The sequence below is a fragment of the Fringilla coelebs genome (genome assembly GCF_963513975.1).
Source record: "Fringilla coelebs genome assembly, chromosome: 1".
Lineage (NCBI taxonomy): Eukaryota > Metazoa > Chordata > Aves > Passeriformes > Fringillidae > Fringilla > Fringilla coelebs.
Genome location: NC_140028.1, coordinates 21984830 through 22011754, shown reverse-complemented (window position 1 = coordinate 22011754; position 26925 = coordinate 21984830). Strand labels below are relative to the sequence as shown.

Sequence of the window (26925 nt, the reverse complement as noted above, 5' to 3'; positions counted from 1 at the left end):
CTAAGTCTGGGGACCATCTATGTTAAGGTATCTCCAGAGTTCCAGTCAGGAACAGTCAAAAAGCTCAGGCACCTAATGTTATAAACTAATTGATTAGAGCAATCTTAAAATCAGGTATGGGGTACTCAACTCAACTTCCCTAAAATTAACTAAATACCTAAATGTACATTAAAAATTTCCATAACAGAAATACACTTTCATACTGAATTTCTGTCTAGTACTGTCATTCCTTTTAAAGGTGTAGGAAGACAGATGACATGAAATCTACACCAAAGGTAGTTGAAAAGTCCATTCATAAAACTTTTATTCCACTTACATCAACTTAATACACATGTTCTGAACAGTTATGCTTGGATTGTTCATGAAAATTTCATAAGACATTAAACAAAGCTAGCCATCATCTCAAGTTATTTCCCTGTTAACTATTTTTACAGCACATGCATGTTAGGCAAGTATCAAAAAAAAAATCACAAAAGCAAAAAACCTAAAAAAGTTAAATACATGGGTTTTTGTTTTACTGCTGTGCTCGATATACAGTGTCATTATGAATATCAAGCAATTCATTTTTACTGCATCTTTACTTGTACATTTGTTCTTAGGTTGCTTAAACCATTTAAATACAAATAAAATGTGTAGCAAAAATAATGAAAGCAACAGCAGGTAACTTTACAAATAATGGAATGTGAACCGTTTCTCTGTCCTTCTCTAGAGAAAGCTGACTGGGTTATCAAACTGTCTTAAGGAACACTTCAGCTGCAATCAAAGATGTACACTTGATTGGAATATTCCACAGATGTCACATGTTCCCCTGACATGCAATATCTATGGGACATCAGTTTATCCACAGCCATGTGTGCTCCAGCTTGGATATTCAGACTAACTACACCTGTGGCTGCAACATTGATTATCCCTTTTTTCCATCGTGACAGACCAATATGCAAGCAGTCATCTTTGCCTGACATAGAAAGCTGTTTTAACACTGGCCTTGTGGGAAGCCACAATGTACCAAAAGTACTATGCCAAACATGTAAAACTTGTATAAAAATTTCACAACCCTATATTGGCCACCTCAGATGAAAACAGATAAATTCCCCAAATGTTAACTGGCTCTATTCCCCTAATATTAAACAAAACCACATGGGAAATATAGAAATCCAAATAGAAGTAACATAAACCTGTCAAATCGTAAACAAAAACTATTTGTGGGACAGCATGGATGACAAATGGTCTACTGTTTAAATTTCAGAATGAGGCAGATGGAAGTTGGAAGGCTGGTTAATTCTCCCCTCCTTCTCCTGCTTCGGCTTCATCTCCCTGGGTATCCGATGTCCACAACTGTTTAGGAAAGAAAACAGAGTAACAGGCACATTATTATACATTCATTACTAATAATTAGTAAGCAATTTTTAGAAAGAAGGTCTATGTCTTAATAATAGCAATTTCTAACAGGTCCTACTAAACACTGTGGAGAAAGAAAAAGCACACAGTAACATGAATCTATTTCCTGGCAATGGCAAGATGGAAATTCAGTTCTAGGCAACCCAACCCTACACTGCGTTTAATGAGCAAGTTTATGAACAGTCAAAACCCAAGTATCTTACTCACAGGGCTTACTAAAATACAACTAACATGCAGGCAAGAATCAGAGTGAGTGAGCAGGTGAGAATCAGGAACTAACAGCAATTTCTTTCTCCTCAAGCAAGTTTTACATGCCTTTCTGAAGGAAAAGCTTCAGTAAAATTATCTCTCCATATCAAATGCTACAGCAAATAGTACTTTTTCTTCAGAACAGGCATCTGGAGATTTTCTCTGGTTTTTTTAAACACCAAAATGTTTCATCAAAATCTCTACCCCCTGGCTCTGTTCAGTTAGCTGTGCTCCCCTTTAGCAACTTTCAGAACACTGAGCTGCCAACTTGGCGGGCAGGGCAAGGATGGAAGAAAATCAGGCTAAGCATGCACTATGCACAAGATGTTATTTTCAGCTCCATAAAATCATACTAAGGAACCATATATCAAGTTAAGTACCAGCTAAGGAAACAGCATCAGTTCCAGAGCAACAGTCAGTGCCAAGAAATTATTTCGTGAACCAAGTATCTCCATGCTGGCTGCTTCCAAACTATTCCCAGCCCAATATGATTTGTCATCTCTCATTTTATGAAGTTAGAGAAGCATTAACCAAATCATTCATGCTCTGTAGTATAAGGTGGTAAAACATAAAACCAACTAATTCTCTCCACTGACAGAGCTGTACCAATGAAGTCTTACAGAATGCCTTTATTTTTTAAATCCATCATCAGAAACATTTCATGCTTTAAGGAGGAGAAAGCAACAATGAAACCTGTAGAAGACAGTAGCCTTGTCCTTGCTCTGAATATAATGCATGGTATCTGCACTTAATCTTCCATGCTGAAGGCATTAAGCAACAAGTTATTTTACTGAAGATAACAGTACACCAATAGTCTGTTTCTAGACCTGCACTGCAATCTTTACTACATTATTATACTACTACATTAGTCCCAAATTCAGTGCTATTCTTTTAAGGAGTATCACTAAGAAAAATTCTATCATATTTTATCAGAATTCAGAAATCAGAGGTTTCTATCCTAAATCATCATCCCTCAAATACAGTCACAAGAGTAATTTAGGATGGAAAAGGCCTTCAATATCATCAAGTCCAACCATTAATAATGCCAAGTCCACCATGTCCCCAAATACTACATCGACACAAATTAAATACTTTCAGGGATGGTGACTCAACACTTCCCTAGGCCACCCTGCTTGACAACCCTTTTAGTGATGAAAATTTTCCTTATGTCCAATCTAAAATACACAACCATTAAGCCAAAAGGGCCTGAGTGCTATGAAAGGGGCATTACCAATTTTACCAACTGAGACACTGAGATCAGTTTAACCAATCTGCTCAGGGTGGGAGGGAAACACTTAGGAAGAAGGACTGCCTTTTATTTAATAAAACAAAATTTCATAACAGAGCAAAGAAATTATCTAGCAATTCCAGTAAAACAGATTTTGATGGTATGTTAAACAGCCCTCTGAACACTTCTCTGCCTTCAGTCCCCACAGAGAATGAATAGACTTCTTCAGCCATACAAGACTCAAGGTAAAACAACCAACAAGTGAGCAAAGTGCTACTTCACCAAACTGATCAACATGCTAAATCACTGTTTAAAGCCCACCTACCTCAGACTTCACCACTTGCATAACTAGCAAAACAGACCTTTTCTACATTTATGAAATTCACTGTAGCCTTTGTCAGCCATACACATATCAGAAGTTATTTTCTACCTCAAGAAGTTGTGGATAAACATGGAATCAATGCACTCGTACAGATCACACTAAGCATTTAAGACAAGACACATCACTCATTCAAGAATATGGAATCTTCCATCTGTTTACAGCTTTCTCCTTGCAATGGAAAGCTCACATCAATTATCAGACCTACTGCCCTAATCCACACACTATAGGAGCTCAGTCTGACTTTTGTTCTTGTGTGAAACAATTTGCTTTCCAACTGCTATGACAAGCTTTACATTATTTTTACTGGGAAGTTAGCAATTAAGGTCAGCTTCTCTCCTGTTTCAAAACCACTCATTCAGAGGGCAGCTCTTGAGCAATCCCACTCAAGGGGACAGTACACAGACACTGAGAGCAATGCCAACCCCTCTATCTGTCTCCAATACAGAGGTTGAGAAATCACTTCCATTTGTTTTGTAAGCAACAAATGGAACAATAACAAGTAGTTTTTGTGTTAAGCTGCCATTCCCATGGAAAAGGCTCCAAAAGACAAGAGAAATTAAATGTTAGATGGAAAAGCAGAAAGTATGGCAACTCCAATTTTTTTACAACTGCACAATTTTACTTGTAGTTATTTTTAAAGCAGGGCAGCTATTTTGCAAAGGTTTCTGATATCAGAAGCACAAAGTGTTAACAAGGGGCTACATATGGCAACAAGAAGTGTTTCTTATTTTTTCATTTCTTGCTTGCAGCTCTTCTCCCCACAGACCAAGGAATGAACTAAGCCATCTAATTAAACTCTTGCATGTTTGCTCACATTTAAGTTTCATTTGCTTTAGATGTTTATCTTTGTCAGTTTTAAAGTTCAAAGTACGATAAAAAAATCCCACACACAAGATGAAGATTTTGATTATTCTGACAACTTACAGCACAGCTGTGAGTCCAAGGAGGAAAAAACAACAATAAAAAAAATTAAGACAGTTATGTTACAACTGCCGTGGAAATAGCCTGGCTAGCATCGATTTCCATTTCAGCTTTACCAAAATTAAAGCCAAACATAAAAACCTCTAAACCACAAGTCCTTAAATGGACTTGCTAGCTTCTAGCTTTGTTTCCAGTTTTCATGTAGAATCTCTTCCTTGCAGATACATTAATGCAGAATAAGCTATATGAAATTTGACATAAGCTTTAAAGAGGCAAATGCAACTGCATTCTCAGATACTGCTTAACACTGGGTAGTAGGTTTGATAGTCACAGTTCAGACTCATCATTTACACATGCTAGATTCCTTGATTAAAATAACCCGAAAAATGTGGTTAAGTTGTCAGAAAATCATGTTAATTAGCATGAAAAAAACCCCAAGAAAAACAACTAAAACAAAACAAGAAAAAAAAAAAAACCAACAAACTCAGCAGGAAAAAAATTTAGCTCAAAAGGATGATGTACTATAGACTTATTTCTGAGTGACAGACACAGCTCCACTGCCAAGAACAAAAAGGACACCTTGAAGTGCCAGAAGACCAATCCTGTAATCTATTTGCAAACTTTGATGATACTCACTGTCAAGTTGTCTCTCAGTAACTGCATTATTAGCGTGCTGTCTTTGTATGACTCTTCACTTAATGTATCAAGTTCAGCAATTGCTTCGTCAAAAGCCTAGTGTTATAAAAACAAACAACTCCATTAGCCATGTGACAAAAGGTTATGCAAATAATTTAAATGGAATTTCCCCCTCTTTGACTTACCGTTTTTGCAAGGGAACAGGCCTTCTCCGGGGAATTGAGAATCTCATAATAGAACACAGAGAAGTTCAGAGCCAGACCTAATCTGATGGGATGTGTTGGTTGCATCTCCTTTTTACTGATTTCAAAAGCTTCTTGATATGCCTGTTGTGATTGCTCCACTATCCCTTTGGGGAAAAAACAAACACAAACAAAACCCACAACAAGTAAGTAATTAATACACTGTATACAGACATACAATCAGGACTGTGTTCACACTTGCATGAAGAAACCATGTCAGGAGTGAACGCCTGTGAATGAGCACTTTACCTAACAAGTCACTATTTAATGAAGATTTTATTAAATTACATTCTCAAATTATTAAAAAGAAGGGAAGTTGTTACTGACTAAATCACAGGTTTGAGTCTCTTCCCAATGCTCCATGACTACTTGTATTTACAAATGTTTGCAGCAGTTTTGTAGCTCTGAAGACAAAACCCACCATCTACTTGATACAGTACCACAATTTCAATGTCTTTAAAGACTGCAGTGCATTAGAGAGCCACATTTTAGTCACAGGAAACATTGATGACCTTTGTCTGTCATGCTGAACCCATTCAGTAACAGTCATCTATGAGTCTCCATTCAAACTGCTCAGCAAAGACAGCATGGCACACCTCAAATCAAATTAAATATGTATTTTTAAAAGCTTCCAACATAGTTCTATTTCCAATGCAGACACAGAAAGCATTTTTACCTAACTTAGAAGTCCTAGTACCTATAAACCTTGAAGGGAGAAAAATTAATAATTTGGGTCCTTTATTTTAGAGATGAATCTCTCATCACTCTTAACTGATTCAGTTGTACAAGTTATTAACACTTGGCAAAAACCAGCAACTACAATGTGGATATGAAGATTGAAGAGCTCAACAGTTTCCTTTCTCACTGAAGGCACGTGAACCTAGAGCAGGTCCTGCCTGCACAAGTCAGGGATCACGGCCCAACACAGCCCACAAGCTGCAGGGGCCAGGGAGGAGCTGCATGCTGAGCACAAAGGGGCGTTTGTTCCTCAGCTCACCAGCAGCATCTGAGAAAAAGGTGGGCAGAAAGTCATCCAATTCAGATGCAAAAAGGATTCCAACCCTAACGTTTCTGGATCAAACCAGAAATGCATCCATGTCTTCAAGAGTGCAGTCACACGTATTCAAAAACGTAGAAAGGAATTTTAAGGTAAAGACTCAAAAATACAGCAGGATTTAAGTAAGGAGTTTTCAGACTCCAAGTCTGAAAACAAGAGAATACTAATGCTCAGGATGTCTATGCAATCACCCACCATTTGTTCACCTTTAGATAGCCACAAAAATTAAAGCATCATATTGTTCTCTTCCACATGGAAGAGTAAGGACATGCACTGCACAGTTCAATCAACAGTGCTCTCTCTGCACTCACCACTAATAATGGAATGCTTCAGATCAAACAGCTGCCCTAATGTCTTGAAAATGGCCAGGAGTTAGTACATTATAGTTGAGAAGAACTAGGTTTACTGCAAGTTAAATTTAGAAATTGTGAGAAATGTTTAACTCCTCTCATAAAGTAAAAGCCTTAGAAAATTGTGCTGTTTATGAAAAGCAAAACAAGCAGAATGAAAAACAAGTAAATTCAGGGAATGAAGCTGAGAGTTTTATTTTCTAGTAATTTTTCTTTAACATAATTTCAAAGCAAAAAGTGTACTTTTTCTCCCTATTTGAGAAAACAGTTACCTTTTGACCAACATTTTGGAGCACTCAGTGCACAATTTGAATTTGATGTATTCTGTTAATTTTGAAATCAGTCACACAGTATAAAACAGTTTTTAACCTTGAATTCTTTAGGAAGTGCAGCTCCAAAGTTAAAGGATAAAATAGAGTGAGTACCTGCTTGACATTCCTGTCTGCTAGACTACCATAAGGAAGCCCCATCCATTAAAATAAAAAATGTGGTTTATGAAGATAAAAATCAATTCCTAGTATTGGGAGCTTTATATTGTTGCTGTATTTAGTGCAAACAGCTGGAAGAGTAGTGTCCAACTCAAAAGCCATTTTTTCCTGCACAATAATTATCAACTGCTCTTCTTCAAGGTCACAGATAACATACAAGAAAAACATGTGACATGAAACACTGGAGGAGAAGGATGAATTGAAAAAATGGAAACCCACCATAAACTGCTCAGCCAGGAGACTGGGTTAAATAAAAGTAAACTTTAAAAGCACTTTTTAAACAAAGATTTTCACAGTCTAACTTTAGAGCCTGTAATTTAATCCTCAACAGAAAAAGAAACTTTGAGACTCAAAATATTGTACCTCCTATGCATGTGAACAGAATCTCTAAAATTACCAAAGGAAAACATGGTAACTCTATAACAGATCTAAGTACTGGTAACACATACAATTCTGCAGTCACCAAGACTGGCTCAGTTTGCATGCAGTAAACATCAGAAATCAAATCCAGCCTTACATACCAAGTATGAGGATCTCTGTGTAATTCCCTATTGCCCAGCATGCTGGGAAAACTGGGCTTCACTGTGTCATGTGGATATAACCCATGCCAGTAAAGCAGACACATCTATCCCATTGAAATTGTTCCATGTCTTTCACATCTATGCCAAGCTCAATCTAGTCTCTGAGGTCCCACAGCCATCATTCTGTGCCCCACTGAGGGGTTTAGCCACGGGCTACAGGTGCTGCAGGGCAGAGCGGGCCCGCACGGCTCAGCGCTCCTCACCCCCGAGGGTTCCTGCATCCCCAGTCCCTGCAGGCTCAGGGCAGCCCAAGGCAGTCTGACACACCAGGCTGGCTCTGTGCTGGTGTGCTGCTCCTCAGGGCACACTGCCAGCAACCCCGAAGTGGCTCCAGGAAACAGCCTGGCACTGTTTGCAGTGAGCTGGATCTTGCTAATGCATTGCTCTGAACTAAAGGGTACTCTGCACGGAGGCAGCAAGGCTGTTAGCGCGTCTGCCACCACAGCAGGTAAGGAACTCACAATGCTGAGTACCTAATATTAACTTTTTAGACTAAAATTAGGTGAAGGCAGCTTACCTACAATTGTGACAAGCTGCTTATATGAAAATATAAGAAATTTGAGGAAATTGAAGGCATTTGGACATTAAACTACCAGGATTACAAAAGAAACTTTCCTAACAGTAACATTAGTTTTATTAAATCTTTTCTCCTCCAGGTTGTTTCTAGTCTCTTTGGTCACAGAACCTACGCAGACTTCTTATATTCTGTAGAAATGCAGGAGGAATGGCAAAAGTCTAAGAGGTAAAACCCCTAAGATTCAGCCAGACAGAAATGCATAAACCAGTACTTCAGTGGTAAACCAGATACATGCATGTAGAAGTTGGAGACAATTTCAAGATTTTGTGACTCAGAGTCTGTTTTGTGCCTCCATCGGCATGTACGTGAACATTTCTGTAACTCATTTGAAAGCCAACAATCTATGATTTTCCTTCAGAAAACAGGAAGCCTATTACTAAAGAAATTAACATGCAAATCGGAATTACTCTAAAATTATGGTTGTGTCACTACCTCACCAACAGCAATTTAACTGGACAATGTTTATCCACAAAGTGACATACAATACCTTTCTTGTCATCTCCAGCAGCAACCTCAGCCAAGTAACGGTAGTAGTCTCCTTTCATTTTCAAATAGAAAACTTTGCTTTCTGCTTGCGAAGCATTAGGGATCAAGAACTTTTCCAAAAGAGACTAAAAGGGAAACAAAGAACACAGTGTTTTGAACATATGCTGAACCAACAATTCAATTATATTTCAATTTATTTCAAAGTCAAGACAGCTTCACTTCTTGCTTATTTTCTTCACATCCTACATAGCACAGCTAGAGAACGTGTTCTGGATTCCAATTCTAGATATAAAAGGAATGCTGCATTGTGTGCCTTGATGGGGAGGAGGAGGCTGTGTCAATTTAGCAGATGAGTTTTATATGACCAAGGGATGGCTTTCTATAAATCACGATACAGAATTCTGGCTGAAATAAGGTAGTCCAAAGACTCTGGGCAAAAGGTATACCATGAAAGAAAGCCTGCATCCACAAAATACAATAAAAGGATTTGATAACATCAGTTGCCAAATCAGAGACCTAATAATTTTACATACACAGACAATAAATAAGCTTCCTTAGCCCAGCTCCCATTAACTTTAATGCTCCACTGGCATTCCCAGCAAGAAACCACAAGGTGAATCTGTATTCTTGCATTTTCAGACAGCTAACAATCTGACATTCAGCTCTGTAGCACCTCTATCTGACTTTATGTGCTGCCCTAACAGGTATTTCCATTATCTTCCAAAGCAATGTAGCTCTCTAGAATCACTCCATCAAATCCTCCCCAGGGGATGGCTGACATTTAAGACCAGGTTTTTCTAGATTATTCTAACTGCTTGTTAACATAGCAAGTTAAATAGCTGAGGCAGTCATGTAATTTAGCAATTCTATTATGATGGAAAAAAAAGAGGGAAAAAAAAATCACTAGCTCCAACACACTCAGTCAAATTAAGGTACAAGCTCATCAAACTTTGTGATATTGAGTGCTTGAAGTCAGACTCTAAAAGAAAAGCCAGTTATTTAAAAGTCAAAAAAGGTACAGCATGCCTGAATAGTCAGAATTCAATCAGAAGCTGTTACATATACTTGGTGAAGGCTATGCAGAAAAAATTTTTTAAGAGGTTTTAGTACAGATTTTTTGGCCATTTTTTTTAAAGAGGCTTTAGTACAGATTTTTTGGCCATTTTTTCCCTGTATAAATTAGATGACTGACATTGCAGTTTTGCTCCCCTTTTTTAGTTTTTATTTCCAAGGATAGCACAGAGACAAACTAATTTAGTTCCAACTTACAGAAAAGATTGCTGCTTTACAGCACTCTCCTCTCAAGGCCATCCAGCAGGTTAAATTAATGTATTATAGAACATACTCCTGGGACAGGCTGCAACTACTGCACTGTGACAGGGACACCTGTGGTACCTGCTCTGCCTAGCAGGCTAACTATTAAGCTACAGAAAATTGTAATTCACAGAAAGAGCAAGAAGAGCAAGTCTGGTCTTGGTTTTTGTTTTGGTTGCTTTTTTCTTTAATCAAAGTACTGCTAATTCATTTATATGAATAATGAATATTTATTGGTAGACTCAAACTTGCATGAAACTCCTCAAAACGAAGCAACCCTTCACAGCATCTCTCTCATTTCTATTGCAGCAGACAGATAATAAAGAAATCAGGCAGACAGACATGAAAGTCAGACAAGGTTCAGCCATGCCGATGCTACAATGAGATAAAAACCTATAAGTGGACTTTCCTTAATGGCTTCAACAGAGTGGATTTATTTGTTAACTTTACTATTAGACCTTTCCAGTACTGTGGGACTTGGTATATAACTTCATTTTATAACCACACAGGGAAACACTGAAAAATCCTGCATGTCCTCACTTCCCATCCAAATGACAGCAGAGACAATTCTTTGGCAACAGCAGGAACTCAACGCATGCCAGTCAGCAGCAGAAGTATTTTTCTGGAGACAGTCAAAAGGGCTGCTGAGCTGCCTCATGCCAAAGGCACCCTTCTGAGGGCTCCCACCATGCCAGGAGAAGGGTTCAGAGCCAGCTCTGTCCCAGTGAGGCTGGGATGTAGCAGGAGGCCAGCAGGTTTATGGGTCACACACCTCAGCTCCCTGTGACTCCTTACACACTCTGTTCTCACCACTAGAGAGCTTCAACATTTGCAGCTAGAACATTTTTGTGAGTGCCAAGGCCCTCCAGTGACAACTGAAGGTTACCAGCTACTGAGAACAAGGCTCCTTATCAGTTTTTCTTTGTGAGACTTCAATTAAGCCAGGTGTGTCAGTCTGCACCTACACTTCTGGCACCTTGGGGAGTCGCCCTTCTTCTGCATCCACCATTAGCTGGCCAGACCAAAATATTTTTAGTGATTCCAGACACAGAAATGATTCCTCATCCCTATAGGAGGTCATTTGATTAAAATGTACAGGTCTACTCACTCACACAGCAGGAACCAAGCTCCAAGATTTAAACTTCACTTAGATCACAAATGAGGTGAAGCTGTTTGCAAACTGAATGGATGAATTGCACCAGTAGACAGATAGGAGGAAAGACTACTAATTATCTTTTTAAACAGACCAACACCAGCAGGGCAAAAGGAGCTTGAACACTGTAAATCTTGTACTGCAAGAAGTTCTAAAGCCATGTTGAATTTCAAAGACTGATGAATTGAGAAAATCCCTTTGAACAGCTATTCACAGAATATAGCCAATGCAGAGACTCCAACTCAAACTGCACTGGGAGCTTACTCATATTTGGATGAAAGAGTCTATTCTATACAAACAACACGTAGGACTGGTGTGCCACGTATCTCTGGAAGAATTTTATTTATGCCAAATACTTCATAAACAGCAACAATAAACCCTGCAAGCAGATGAATATTTAAAAGCTAGCATGTGAAATGACTGAAAGGAGATCCCCCCCTATTATTTATTTGGTCATATAAATTCAGTTTCTTCTGCTTGTATTAGTTCATTTATTTCAGGATCTATTTCCTTTTACTGGCAGAAGTAGATACAGATCACTCCTTTAAAGTTAGCCTGAAGATTCAGGATACCCAGATTTATCCTACAGAGTGGCTGTGAAAGCATAACCTGCATGGACATGGTATGGCTACAGAAAGCCAGACAGGTAAGACCAATGAAAACTACTGACCTTTTAAAGTTCAATTACAGAAGACAGCAGAATCAGAAGCACAACAAATCTAACGATTTGTTATCTGCCAACACAGCTTATGGGGAATACTGTTTGTCTTTTGGATTTTTTTAATAGCTTTTACTGCAAAGCATCTCTGGAGGATACATTTTTTTCCACAAGGAGGAATATCTAGGTATTTAAGTTCTATTGATAGGTTGTTTGTGCATAGCTTAAGTAATACCAGCAATACATGGCCACCTTCTCTCTCCTTTACCAGTTGATAGGGCAGTGTTTATCAGTATAGAGCTGATCACCATACAGGCCACTCAAGTGGGAGCAGCTAGTCCAAGATTGGCTCAGTTAGGTGAACTGTATTTACTAAGCTGATGTGATCAGCATCACTGCAATGCATACAGCACCCTGACTACTGCAGTCCATACAGCCCACGTCTATTATTACATTTTATGTAGTTACGGTCTCATACTTGTTCATGATGTTCTCTGCTACCACGTGAAACTCCATCCAGGCTGCATATATACTAACACATGGGCAGTTAACTACAGCATCTTCATCAGCATCTGGTAGGAACAGTTTTCTGAACAAAACCAAACAGTCCCTGCCTTTGAAACCCCCCAAGGACACAGGAATAATTGTCAGAGCTCTTAATTTGACAGCGAGAATCTAACTGCTGTGAAACAAACCATACCATTGTAGTCAACTAAGCAGACGAAACAGCACTTCAGAGCACTTTTCAGCCCAAACCTGTAACACTTTGTACAAGTGCTTCTAGTACTTTTGATAAGTCTTTTCAGAAAGAGTTAATGGGAATTACCTTTTTTAAAAAAAGGATGTAGTAAATCTGAATATCAACTCTTACCTATATGCTGGCTGTTCAAAGATGAGGCTTCAACCCTTCACACCTGCAGTTCTGGCTGTGACTAAGCCAGCTTTCTGCTTCTTGACTGGCCAACAAACACGCTCAAACTCAGGAGATGTCAGCTGTGCTCACACGCACCATTGGTAGGATTTGGTACGTTCCCTCGCTCTCAGCAAGAACTAAAGAAAAGTCTTTGTCTCCAAAGACATACCAGAAACTGTCTGCACACAACTTGAATTATCCTAATGGTGAACTTCAATCCTGGCTTATTTTAAACACTAAACTGGAGAGAGATTGACTTCCTTTATTCTCTTACACATTCTACTGCCTGAACAGGATACAGTCAACAGGTGGCAACATGAAGTACATCACATTTTGAGCCACTTTGATGAAAGGCTTTTCATCAAGGCTCCTGTGGTTTTGCAAGATCAAGTCTGAAAGGTTAAGAGTTATGAGACTTAGGAATGTGAAAGAAGCCTAACAAGTATTTAGCAATAAACCCCAATAGCCAACCTTCTCCTAAAATTCTGCCTGCATCTTACTGCAAGAGGACATGCTTCAGTTGTCCAACTGTGGCAAGGCCTGCAGTTGAAGACAGGAAGCCAACACAAAGACTTGAAGAGTCCTTTCCTGACACTTGAAACCTAAAACTACTCTTGTTTTAAAAGCATTTGCATCCTTGGCAAATGACGTCTGTGGGCCAGAAATCTATTCCCAAATCCACTATAAGAACGTAAAATTAATTTTATTTTAATGCTCAGTTTTGCCTCGTTGCTTCTAGTTCAGTGCTTATTTCCTTTTATTAAAGGCTTGGTCTCAGTACATGTCATTGCCTAGAAACTTTAGATAATTATTAATGCACTAGGGATGATTGCATCAACAGCTCCATTTTCTATTTATATATTTCCTTTCAGACAAGCAGGAAAATAAGAACAATCATCAGGTTCTAGGAAAATGCAGTAGCAATTAGTGGATAATACACAGTTAAAGAACTGGGAATGAGAAGCCTTACCTTTAAATATGGAAATATTAGTTGCTAAGATATCTAATTGAATAAAAACACTATAACTATAGGAGAAATAAAAAGATATTATTCTTGCACAAAAGAACCAAGGTGAAGAATGGGAAAACTCAAAAGAGAACACACTGATAAACTTTAGGTACTTTAAATACTATCAGTTCTTCTCTGAAATAACCTGGCTTTTTGTTTAATAAATAAGCAGCCTTTTTGTTTTCATGCAGTATCAAAAGACACCTAACACTAGTTACGTTTTTTCTAATTTTGAGAATAAATTACACAAAAGTACTAGCTGAACTTCAACTCACTTGTCACCCACCCATGGTATATGACATAGGGATGAAGATGACACAGAACTCTTGTATTTAAATTCATTAAAGACATGAAAGAAACTGCATCTTTTTTTAAGCTCAGCTTGACACTAATTTAATATTTAATGACAACAGCCTGGTATTTTCACGATTTAAGTAGCATCCTTCTCCAAGATGTTGTAAGAAAACAAGAGGGATCATACTGGCTGACAGGACTCCTCTGTCTGCTAACCTCACTGCAACACTGCCCAAAAGATGATGCTACTAGAAAAACCACATGAACAAAGCAAGAAAGTCTCATGCTTCTCTTAGCCTCCATCAATGCCCAGGAATTTTCTGAGCCAGATGAGGTTTCCCTGGAGGTAATAACCTTTAAAAGGCTTTTTGTCCACATTCCACACATTGTTCGAACTCCCATTACATCAAAACAACCTTAATACCCACAGTGCACCAGAGAAGAAGCTGCAGATACCTGTGTACCTGTACATGAGTGTTACTTTTGTCTTTAAATTACTTCTCAGTTTCATTAAAAAAAAAAAAGAAAATACTCTTATTAATTCCCATTAGAAGCTAGCAAGTGGTTTTCCATGACTGTTTTTCCAAATGAGGATTAAGAAAGTTACGAGCTATAAAACAATACATGCCATTAGCTGCACTGCACAGATTGGCACACACACTACAGAGGGTTTAATTAAACCATTTGTGGCCAGTCATTTTATTTACACACATCCATCTAATTGTTGGAGAAAGAGACATGTACTTGCATTTTTAAGAGGTGTATTTTTAGACAATCCCTTCCCAAACCCTGTTTTGACCCAGGCTTACTATGCTGCTCCTGATTACAGCTCTGCCCAGTGTTTGGGATTAAGGGCTCTGTAACGGCTGCCTCATGGGTGACCTCCATCCCTCTTGTGAAAACCAAAAGGACTGTTCTCAGCCTTCTACTCCAGCCAGAAGTGACACTACAATTTAAAGTCACCTACAGAATTCTCTCTACTAGTTTGCTCACTAGAACAGGAATACAAGAAAAGCTGTCAATATTAGTGACTGCTGAGGCACTGGAGATCTCTGCTGAAATATCTGCTGAAGAAGGAAACCAGCCTTCTGCCTGTTCTCAGTACCAGTTGTTCTTTCTTCCCATCAAATTGGCTGCCCACAGAAAAAGCAGCAGAAGTTTGAGAACGGTGACAAGGCTGGCTGGAAGAGATGAAGCAAGAACCCTCAGCAGGGGAGGAATTCAGAATTTGGGACAATGGATCTTAAAGGGGGACAGAAGAATTTGACTGCGGAGTACTTTGCAGTGTTTATGCAACAGGGGGAAATGTGGAATTGCTAAGAGCAGGAGAAAGGTACACTTGATTAGCAGTTTTGCTGTAGTCAACCTGGTGAAGATCTAGAAAGGAAATGAGCAGAGGAAATGAAGTCTGAGTACTAAGACGGTAACTGAAAAAGATCCAAAAGGACTGACGGGCCGAAGAAAATCCCATATGACAGAAACAATGGCAAGAAATCTTAGTTTATACATAAAAATATTACTAAACCAGCCTAAATGCGCTCCCTTAGAAAAGAGAACAAAAGCAACATCACTATGGGCAAGTGAAGGAAACATGGAAGAAGTAGAACACACTGAAAAATCATCCTCATGCTGAGACATATGCTGGGAGAGAGATACAAGTCAGTTAGAAGTAGGTGCAGGCACAAAAATGCATACAGGGTGCTTGGCACAGACACAGCACTGGTCAGCAAAACAAGAAAGAGCACCTGAGGCAACGAGGAGCAGCATCTCAGTTCACACTTTTACAGCCATACGTGTAGCTCCCTTTGCAGATATGCCTTCCCCAGCTTAGACTACCCTGTCCTTTACTAGCTCATTTCTTCTACTGTTTTGTTTTCCAATTAGTGTTTATGGCACAGGAGGCAAGTGTGCCTCATATCAGGATACACTCTTGAGATAATTCAAAAGACTCCTCAGGTGTTTCCTGCCAATCATTATTGTTTTCTACCAAAGCATGCACAATAAACATGATAGTGAAGGAATTCTGAAGCACAGGCAAAAATACCTCCCCAATTTAGTAACCCACTCTGAGGAAACTCATATGAAAGGCAGCAACTGTAAAGACACTTAAGAGAAAAACATTAGGATTAAAGTCTTAATATTTTTAAGGCATTGCTACAGATCTTAATAAAGTTTCCACTGAGGATCAAAGTCAATATGTAATTTTAACCTGGGCCTTTTTTTTCTCAGCATCACCTCATTAAACTGCTTCTTGAATATGGGGGACTTGCATCAAAATAAAATTGTAGCAGGTGCATCCATCATTATTCTTTTCACAACATCCTCTGTGAAACTTGAGATAAAAAAAAACTGAAACCAACTGAGTTAGTTGGGTGAGAATTTCTGCCCAGGATGTAGCTCTCAGCTATTGCAACTGTACTCCAAACCAGAACACATCTTAAGACTCCACAGTTTTGGTCTCTAAACAAATACTAATAAAACTCCCCATAAATACGATGCAACACTTTTTATCCTTGCTCCACAATAGAAGCAGGAGCCATTTATCCTTTAGCAGCTTGCACTATGAGCAGATTTCAAACCTCCTGAAGCAGAGTATGGATTGACTATAGCACTATGTATAGTGTATAGTGATCCACAGCACATAACACTGTGTGCTATGGATCACTATAGCACACAGTGTTAATAAAAACATTTTATTAGGAGAAATGCCATTTTAGCTATGTAAACCTAATCTGCACTAGGAGAAAATGACCAGTTGAAAGATCAGATTACTTTTGTTGAATCTTTTGTAACATAATCACAAAGGGTAATATCCAGAAAAAAACCTCACCACCAACAAAAACCAACAGGCAACTTTTCTCAGCCTCATGTGAGCTGCCTTATAGAATCACAGAATCAAGTAGGTTGGAAAAGACCTCTGAGATCATTGAGTCCAACATATTATATCTAATAAAAAAATTGAGAATTTACTGTTGGTCTCAACAGAACATGACTTCTTATTACTTCTCTTTGAAGAGGCATTGCCAGTCTTCTGTCAGGTTTCAAGAAAAACAATCCACTGCACAAGAGTTAACTTTCAGTAAAACTAAAAAGGAGTTTAAGAAATAATTACAATCTTAATTATCTTCAATCAACTTTAATAGCACAAGCTTTCTCAAGCTATTTAAAAATGGTTGTCAACTACTGCCTGAATGGACAAGCAGCTTCAGAGGCAGGAGCTGATGTGTGCCCCCAGCAAAGTACAAGTAAAGCGTTTGAGAACCTGTGAGAGAAAGTGTTGAGAACTGTTACGTGCACGGTAACGAGACAGAAGTTTCCAGATAAAACGAGAGATAGTGCAGTATTTGTACTGCAGATGTGCAGAGATAATGCATTAACTCTCCTCATATTCTAAATTTTATGTTTCTACCACTTACAGCTTTCACAGGCACAAGAAGAAGCTGATACATTAGCAATGAAGCGTTTCTGCTTCTTAGATTTCTAAGCAATCAACCAGTGAAACAAATACAATTACCAGCTTCACAAAATTGCAAGTACATGCAATGAAGTTGTTCCTTCAGCAGCACAAAGAAGATGAAGAGTTATCTGTCACAGGTGACTAAACTATCAACTTACTTTATTGTGCTGTTTAGAACTGAGTATCAGCAGTAGATACATAAAGTACTTGAATAATGAAGGCTGCTGTCAAATTAAGCAAGTTGTTACTTCGATGCTTTTGAGCAGTATAAGCACTCTGTACAAAAATATTAAACAGTAATGCCAAATGAAATTAGTACAGCGGGCTAGTGGTTATAATAAAGGTTTCTCCTACTTGCAATAAATGCAAGAGGATGCAGATACGTGTATGTATGTGTTCACACATGTGCAAGCAGAGTTAATGTAAGAAGTAGCTGCATTTATGCAGAGCACCTTAGCTGATTTTATGATAAATGGGAGCATTAAACATATGTGTCAACATAATGGATGCCCTTCTTGCTAAGATTAGAATAAATTAAAAACAACACAAGTAATCTCATATTTAAACTGATCCATGAATGATGATTTCATTATCAAAGATTCAACAGTTTTGCAACAGTCTAATCACTTACAAAAGTAAAGGATATTACTCTAGCTTAGGCGCTGCTTTCACTGCAGGCAACCAACAAAAACCAAACTAACAACCCAAACCAAAATAAAAAACTAGCAGCCAAAAAAACCTCCAAACCTGAAAGGGTGTAGCTACAATCAGGGAAGTGAGTGAAATCATAAGGTTGATACAAATTGCCTTGGCTTCCTACCTTCAATACATATGAGCAATGATATCAACCAAACCCTTACTGAAAAAGCCAGACTTGGAAAGTTAAACAAAAGCTTATAATTTATAACCACCCTTCTAAGTTCGCAACTCCTGGTTACATTTTGCTCTGCAATATATAAAAGTTCATTCACAGAAGCATTTGTGAACCAGAGTACTCACATATTTTCACATACGTCACTAACACATCACCAATTACTATCTTTTGGTGCAAATTTTAACAACTTGAGATGACATCTTGAGTTCTACATCCAGGTTTGAGCTCCACAGCACAAGAAAAACAAAGATATACTGAAGAGACTATGGGGCTGGAGCACATGAGGTACAAGGCAAGACTGAGAGAGATGGCCCAGAGAATTCCAGCAGATCTTACTGCTGTGTACAGCTGCCTAGAGACGATGGAACCAGACTCTTCCTTGAGGTCTACAGTGACATCACAGGAGGCAGCAGACAAGTTGGAACTTGAGAAGCTCTCATTACATTCTAGTATTCTTTCCTTAACAACATGAACAAATATTGAGACAGGCTTCCCAGAGAGGCTGTGGAATCTCCATGCTTAAAGATAATAAAAATGTGACTGACAAGGCCTTGAGCAAAGTGATCAAACTAGATCTGTTCAGACCAGAGTTGAACACAATGACCTCCCTTTTAACCTCAATTCTTCTGGGCACCTAACTCCCAGATTTCAACACACTAATCACCCTCTTCTCTGACTGACATTTCTGCAAATAGAAGGTTCTACAAATTTCTCCCCTTTTTCTTCTGAAAAAAATAATACAGATCTCAAAGTGCAATAAAAGATAAAAAATTAAGCAAGCCTGAAGGAATCACAGAACTGACGGTAGTGATTTTCAGTCAGAACACAATTTTCTGTTAGTAGCAGATATCATCATAGCAAGAAGCTTCTAGGGTAACCTCAGTCTACAGGTTAGCTGTGCACTTTAACCATCAGGAGGACACACTAAGCATACAGTGGCTGACTTTTAAAAAGACAATTCTCACATTGGCATGCCAAAAACCATATGGCTTCCTGTAGGAGAAAAGACCAAATTTCCTAACCCTCTCATTATGAATTATTTAACATTTTATAGAACTTAATATAGTAACTTATTAGATGTTTGCAGGCAACTAGAAAATAGTTCCACAGTAATTTGAGAATGATGGCAATAGGCATTAATTCTGTGGTATGCTCTTTAAAAAGCCATTTAGATGCATTTGGAATGGAATTACACTCCCTTCCCCCAGTGAACTGCAGCCCCATGACAGGTTACTAAATATTCTACTCCCCCTCTCAAACAATATACATAAAAAAAGAAATGTAAACCTAAAGTCACTAATCTGAGATATAACTGAACCTTCTGCTCTCACAATTACCACTTCTAAAACGTGAAGCATCCATTCTAAAAAGTGAAACATCCATAACAAGCACAAAGAAATCTCAAGTATGAGCACACAAGGAGAAAGTTTTTATGCTTCCGAGGGTGAAATTTGGAAGAAGTTGCGAAGAAAGCAAACAATTCATCTTACTGGAAGGTCCTAAATAACACCATCAACCTGCTGCTTTTCTAGCAGGAAAGGAGTGGGGGAAAAGTGCTGAGTAGCACCAATGTGTAACAGTAACTCCAGAAGGCTGAAGGGCAGCCAAGGTTTGCAGAAGTTCTCCAGACCTTAACAACTAAAAGGGAAAATAAATGGTGAAAGGGTGCTTGGGCACTGCCAGAGGAGATTTACTTAGGGCATTTCTGCAGTAGAACTTGGAGGGGGAAGACTGGGCATCAGGCAGGAACATGGGAACTGTCACATACTCTGCACTTGGAGGACATGCAGGGACTGCTGCAGTATGTGCCAGCTTAGGGAAGAGTGCAACTGTCTGGAATTATATCCATACTTATGTGAAGATAGCCAGTCATGTTTTCAATTACTAGTTTACATTTAGCTCATGTAAGAGACTTCCTGAAAGCTACGAGAGCTCCTGAGAACTTCTAACATACAAGCAGTGCAGGGTGTTAGCTATTCAAAGACCTCTCCATTCTCCTCTGTACTTCAGAACCCTTGTTAGCTGAAAATTCAGCTTACTGCAGATTTAATTTGAATCACTTCAGTTACAACTCACTTCTCTGCTAACAGCAGTTTAAAGAAAATCCACACTTGCTATACTAATAACGATTTTTATTATGGAAATGACAAATGAAAGATGACTTTAGATCATTATACTGGTACTTTAGACAGACCCTCCTTTCTACTATAAAAACTACTATGAAACAGAACATGAAGTACGCACTTAGCTAACATGAGGAAAAATACTTAAATAAAAGCCTAATTTCCTGTATCAAGTAGAAATTTTCTATAATATTCAAAGCACTTTTCAGATGCCCAAATAAGACAATGTATTTCCTTACACAGAGCATCACACACACTATATTACTATTGAAGAATTTGGAAATATAGGCTTCATTGCCACAGTGCAAGGAACTTGTACTACACTCAATGGGCCACAATTATTTGATGTTTATCAGCACTACCAGACCAACTCCAAACTAGAGCTGGTTATATTAAATTTAAATGCATATCTGACAGAATTAGTGCTGCAACAAGATATTTAAGGTGTCTCTTCTTTGTACAGCACACTCTAAGGCTGCAGGAAACAGGATGAGTTAAACTCTTTTGCAGAGTTGTAGAGGTACTACATGGCAGGATGAAGAAAAAAGATTCAGGAAGCAGCAAGGAGGCAGATGCTGTCTTCCTGTTGCAAGGTCAGTGTAAAAGAGAAAAATAAACATTTGGACCTGACCGTGTAACTATTAACACTTTTATCATTGGGCCCAAGAGGGATGAAGCAAGAAGGAAGTTTGTCATTAATTGCTCCTACTCTTTCTGCAAATTAGAAGAAGAGATGGAAATATAGCCCAGGCAAAGTTTAGTATACTTGGTATCTACAGGATTAGAGGAGCTACTTCTTCCAGTACACTAGATTTCATTCCAATAAATGAGGGAAGAGAGCAGGAAGCTGCAGAGGAGCCAGCTTTGGCCACACTCTTCTAGTCACAAACACATTCTCTAAATTGCTTTCCTCCCTTCAACACTGAAGTTAGGATGGCAGTCATACTCAGCTGTGATGTAACACCCCTGGGCATTAAAGATTACTTAAGACACTAGCAGACAACTGAAGACACAACAACAGCTCAAAGAGAGCCACAGCCTCAATAAAAAGATACAAAAGTTGCAGAGCTGCTTTTGTACTCTAATTCATAAAGCTCATGATTAACAGCTTTGAAAGTTTAACATTTCAGGTCTTATTAATTAATGGCATACTTCACACCAATTAAGATTGGTTAAGGCCCACTTTTCTCTTCTGTAAACAGTTATAGATTAGATTATGCTGCATAAAAATTAGAGATCTTCTGAAAAAAAAAAAAAAAAACAAACCAAAAACTAAACCAAACCCTAGTTCTACATTTGCATGTAGCATTGTATAGACTTCTTGTTCATGTTAAACAACTGAATCTTACCACAGTTCTTTTTTTCCCGGTTAAATCAATAGTCAGCCACATTTCTAGATAAGAATGAACACGCATAGGATACTTCAAGAAAGAAAACAAGAGTATAGCTTTAAATGTAAATTAAAATCTTCAATGTAATTGGCAACATCAAAGGTCATACATGTCATCTGAAATTATTTTTAAATCCTATCCTTTCAATACAAAAATTTTCATTTTTTCCTTTTTAAATGCAAGTCTAAAAAAGTAGTTTTATTACTGCTAATCACTGCTTAAGGCATTGTGTCTTCTGGACAGTAATTTTTCTTTAATGTATGAAGGAAAATTGGACTGGTGATGATAAAAATTAGTCAGTCATTAGCTTCTTAAAAATAGTAGCCCGTTAAGAACAGTAACTTCTTTGTATTATATATGTCTCATTATCACAAAGAAATTCAAATCCATTTTGACATTCAGAGATTAAACAAGACTCTCCACCCATATCCTACCCTCCCAGGCACTCTAGTTGCTGCAGCAAACTCAAAAGCTGGGTTTTGTTTTAGTTTTTATATTTAGCATGCACAATAAAAGGTAGTTTCACCTTAAACTGGTTTCCATTATCATACAAAAAATTAATTACAAACATGAAATGCTTCTAAGGTTTCTAAGCCCAGACTTAATTAAAATAATTTCTTAAACCAAAAAAGAATTTCAGACCCTGAACTGAAAGCATCCACCCCCACCCCAACTTTCCCATTAGTAAAATAATTAAAGAAAGAAATAACCAATTAGAGTGCCAGATTTGGATCCTCATTTCCTTGGCTTGAATAGATGAGCCACCACTTTACAACGCAAGTACTAGTAAATCAGTTCTTTCCTATGAGTAAGTTCTGCATTTCATTTTCACAGCAGAAGTTAAAGAGTTATCCTTACACAAGATAACAAAACAGAAAATTGGGTGTGTTACAATAACCATAGTGGCCAGCTGAACTGGAAGCCAAGACTCAGTTACCCATGCTGACTCTTACAAATCCATGGAGAACCAGCCTTCCAGAAGCTATCACCACCAGTATCATTTAGTTATCTCAAACATCAAGCAAAATTTATGCTATTCATTGATCTTAACGTTCATATGGTATCAGACCTTCAGGCACTTAGCTATTTAACTTCCCTCATGTTGCATGTCATTCTGTCACCTGCAGGTGATCCCTTGTCACATATGGGATGGTAGCCAGCAGTGTCCACAGTGCAGTGGACAACTCCACTGCTGACATAACCTCTACCTCACAAGTGTTGGTAGGACTGAACAGCTGCTCCTTGCGTGCTCACTGAAGCACCACAGGAGCGTGCAGTTGGAAAAACCTGACAATCTGGAATAAGCATTTGGAAGAGGTTTGGATTTCATAAACCAGTCTCCCAGTGAAAATACTGGGAGTGTTGCTTGCTGTACACAGGCACATATTAACGTAACTACAAGTCTCAGAAAATGCCTAATTTGAACACCCTTTGAGTTTGCTACAAAAAAAAAATTAAGTCTAAGCAGGTATCACAGCATTTCTACTGCCTCTTCCTGCAAGCAATTTTCTGCACGGCTGAGTCATAACTAACATTACATCATCTTACCCAGGGAGGGGCACAATTTCCGTAGAGTAAGAACTACCTCTTACAACCACAGCAGCATATTAAAACTGCAGAAATCAAAGACATCTTAGGATACAAATATTGCATTAAAGAGGAAGGGGCACTGGGGGAGGAGAAACCCCCAAACTAAACCTGTACACAGTTCAGTCTCAGGGAAATATATTAACCTTTCATAACTACTACTTTACATACAATAATACTTCTACATGCCTCCAAGTTTATTAGCATTCATAACTATAATTTGTATAGAAATAAACAGCACATTAGAGGGAAAGAAAAATTCAGATATTTTTTAAACCTTATTGTCAGAAATAGCATAGGAGACCACAGACTAGAAATAGTCCCAGAGGGCCCAGCACCATTTACTCTGCAACTCTAAGTAAAAGTGGATCAACAGTTTCATTATTTCTCACCAGCACATCGTTGCAGATGTCTCTTAGCTCAGTCTCAATTTTCTCTCTGTATTCTCGAGCCATCTGCTGTTTTTTCTCAGCGCCTTCCGTCTTTTGTTCAATACTTGAGACGACTCTCCAAGATGACCTACGGGCTCCTACAACATTTTTATAGGCAACAGAGAGAAGATTCCTCTCTTCATTGGACAACTCAGCTCCTTGCTCAGTCACAGATTTCATGCAACTTGCCATGTCATCATATCTTTCAGCCTGCTCAGCCAGTTTGGCCTTCTGCACCAGCTCATTTTTATCCATGCTGATATTTCTAAAGAGGAAAAATAGTGAGGCATTATTCAGACATTGGTCAAGGACAAAGGTGTTTTAACTTCATAGGCAGAGCAAGGTGTATTCTCTAGTTTGGAACTGTAAGAGGTACGACCGAAATCCAGCACACAGGGCATACTAGCAGCACTGGGTGCTCAAACACACGGACACAGAGTTAAAGTCACTCATGCCTCATAAAAAACCATAAACTTTTAGAAGTATGTTATTTTAATAAACACAAACAAAAGCATCCAAAGGTGAACTGAAACCAAATAACTCCTTCTATTTTATGCACAAAAATTATCCTAATTCTTGCCACCACTCTTTCATAAGACTATATTATCAGTGCAGCAAAATTGACAAAGAAAATATCCAATAGTAAGCTTTCCACAGGAGACAACCAAATAAAGGCTAGACAAAGAATACCAAGCAGCATTCAGAGCCTTAACAAAATCAGTTACATGCAGAGGTACGTCACATAAACATCTGCAAATCAAATCCCACACTGGATGTTAAAAAGTCATAGTGCAACAAATATCTAAATTGTGATTTGTACACCTTCCCACAATACTAACTCCCTTTCCCCAAATGGAAATCCCCATTATGGGATGTTCTGTGTCAGGTATTTCTGCTCTGCCCAGGAGGTTGTGCTTTCACAGACAAAAGAAAATTTTACTACTTAAAAATAAGACCTCAACATCTGTATTTCAGCTAGCACAACCTGGCAGAAATCCCTCGTAATCTGTCTTATTGGCACTTAAAATTTTTTTTTAAAAAATCAAACTCTGCTAAGCAGAGGTATTGAGAAATTTCTTTTGACACAGGAAGAAAAAATACTTCTTTCTCACCACCCATCCTTCTGTGTATCCTAACTTAATCATTTGGAGGAACTGGTAATGTGCTTTGGGGATACATTATCCTTTAAAGTTTAACAAGATTATTAAAGCATGAACCAGTTTTGCTCATGAGTGCTTTATCTATTTCCGTATGTTCCACACACCTCAATCAAACATTTTCATTTTTAACCACTTTTGCCATTTTACGTGACGTTAGGAAAAACAATGGCAGGGCTAGGTTCTGTCTTTGGGAATAAATTAAGCACATTTTAACATTCCAGGAGACTGCAAGTTTTAATGGCTCCCGTCCCCAACAGGGAGGCACAAACCCGACGTTTGTCTGCGAACGCCCGTTGAAGAACTTGCCCACACCGCGCGCGGCGGGGTTAAGGAGCCATTTTAAAGCAAGCGTATGGCGGTGGTTATTTACCGCTCGGCATGATCCGACCAAACTTGGTCGCAACGCCGGCCGCGCCGCCGGTCCCCGGGGCACCGCAGGCTGCCGCGGCAGCATCCCCGGGCGAGCGGGCGGGCCGCCCGCCGCCCCCACGGGCTGGGCGCTGCCGCGGCTCGGGCTCGGCGAGCGCGGTGACAGCAGAAAATGGAGCGGCCCGGGGGCGGGCGGATCGGAGGGCGGGGCGGGCGGGCGGCCCCGGGGCGCTGCGGCCGCCCCTCCCTTCCTCCCTCCCCGCGCCGCGCCCGCTGCGGGGACACCGAGCGCCGCGCCCGCCGCCTTTGTCACGGCGGGTGGGCGCCGGAGCCCGGCCCGCCCCGATCCCGCTCCCCTCCGCCCAGCGCCGCCGGGGGAGGATGCTGCGTCCCCGCCCCGGAATAGGGAAAGCCCGCGGGTCCATCCCCGGGGGATTCGGCGCGGGGGAGGGGGAGCGGCGGAGGAGGAGCCCCCTCCAGTCCCGAGGGAGCCGCCGCTCTCGCCTGGACCCCTCGGCCGGGGCGGGGAGGATGGGCGGGGGTGGGGAGGCCTGGGCGTTGAGAGGGGGAGTTGGGGGGGGGGGGGGGCTGGGCGGAGGAAGGGAAGCGAGCACGGCCGAGGGGCGGCCGCCCCGAGTCTTCCGCGCCCGGGCAGGGCTCCCAAAGGGAGACCACACCCGGCAGGGCCCACCACCCGCGCCCCGGCCCCCGCCCGGCGGGGGCGGCGCTCCCCTTCCTGCGGGCACGGCGTCGCCCTCACCTGCCGCCCCCTCCGCCGGTGCTTCCTCCTTTTTGCCCGGCAGAGAAAGGCCCCCGTCGCCCCGAGCAGCGGCCCCCGCGCCTCGTTCCCTCCCCGCTGAGCCGCGCCGGAGGGAGCAGGGCGATGTCCCCCGGCCGCTACGCTCAGTGCTCCCGACCTGCCGCGTGCCGGAGGAGTCCGTTCCGGACGGCGGCCCCGTTACCTGTGCGCGACGGACGGGCGGGCACGAGTGCGTCGGTGCGGGCAGGCGGCCGGCGCGGACTGTGCGGCTCTGGCGCTCGCGGCGCTGCAGCCTCGCTCCCTCCCTCCCTCTCCCGGCGCCGCGCACGGGGCGTCTCCACCAATCACCGCGCCGTTCTTCGCGGGCCGCGCGCCGCCCGTGACGTCAAGCGGCGCTATGGCAACGGAGCGCGAGGGCGCGCGCGAACCTTCCCCCCCTCGCGCTTCCCCCCCCCCCCCCGCGGTCACGCCCAGAGCCGGTTGCTGCCCCGCCCGCGGGCGCGCGCCTGCACCCCCGAGCCGAGCGGGGCGGCCCGAGGGCGCCGCGGGTCAGGGGCCGCGCTCCGCCCCTCCCGCAGCACCGGGCCCGGCCCGACGGGGAGACCCCCGCACCCGCCCGTGGGCGGCGGAGCGGTGCCCGCGCCTGCGGCACGGAGCGGGGGCGGTAGCACCGCCTCCTCGTGCGGCCGCGGGGTGTGCGCGGATGTCACCGCCGCCCCCCGCGCAGCCCGGGCGGGCTCTCCCGGCTTTGTGCCTCCCCGAGCGCCCAGGCTCCCCAGTAACCCCCGCCGAGCCCCGTGCGTGGCTGGGTGGCCGAGCCCCCAGGGTGTTGGGGGG

General features: G+C 40.9%; 1 protein-coding gene across 1 annotated transcript; it reads right to left on the bottom strand.

The window, feature by feature from the left end:
* Positions 1 to 287: 287 nt before the first annotated feature.
* On the bottom strand, positions 288 to 26405 carry YWHAZ (tyrosine 3-monooxygenase/tryptophan 5-monooxygenase activation protein zeta). The gene is made up of 6 exons (XM_084211926.1): positions 26291 to 26405; positions 23761 to 24064; positions 8597 to 8720; positions 5000 to 5163; positions 4815 to 4910; positions 288 to 1335 (listed from the first exon to the last, which is right to left on the bottom strand). The coding sequence occupies exons 2-6, from the start codon at positions 24052 to 24054 to the stop codon at positions 1276 to 1278; spliced, it is 738 nt and encodes a 245-aa protein (XP_084068052.1). The 5' UTR covers positions 24055 to 24064; positions 26291 to 26405; the 3' UTR covers positions 288 to 1275.
* Between the last annotated feature and the right edge of the window lie 520 nt (positions 26406 to 26925).

Excerpts from the sequence above, each read along its gene's own strand:
- YWHAZ (XM_084211926.1), bottom strand. The coding sequence starts at position 24,054 with ATGGATAAAAATGAGCTGGTGCAGAAGGCCAAACTGGCTGAGCAGGCT. Across the intron at positions 8,721-23,760 it reads ACATCTGCAACGATGTGCTG|TCTCTTTTGGAAAAGTTCTT; the intron begins GTGAGAAATAAT and ends TTTCCCTTTTAG. Across the intron at positions 5,164-8,596 it reads TGCTGGAGATGACAAGAAAG|GGATAGTGGAGCAATCACAA; the intron begins GTATTGTATGTC and ends TTTTCCCCAAAG.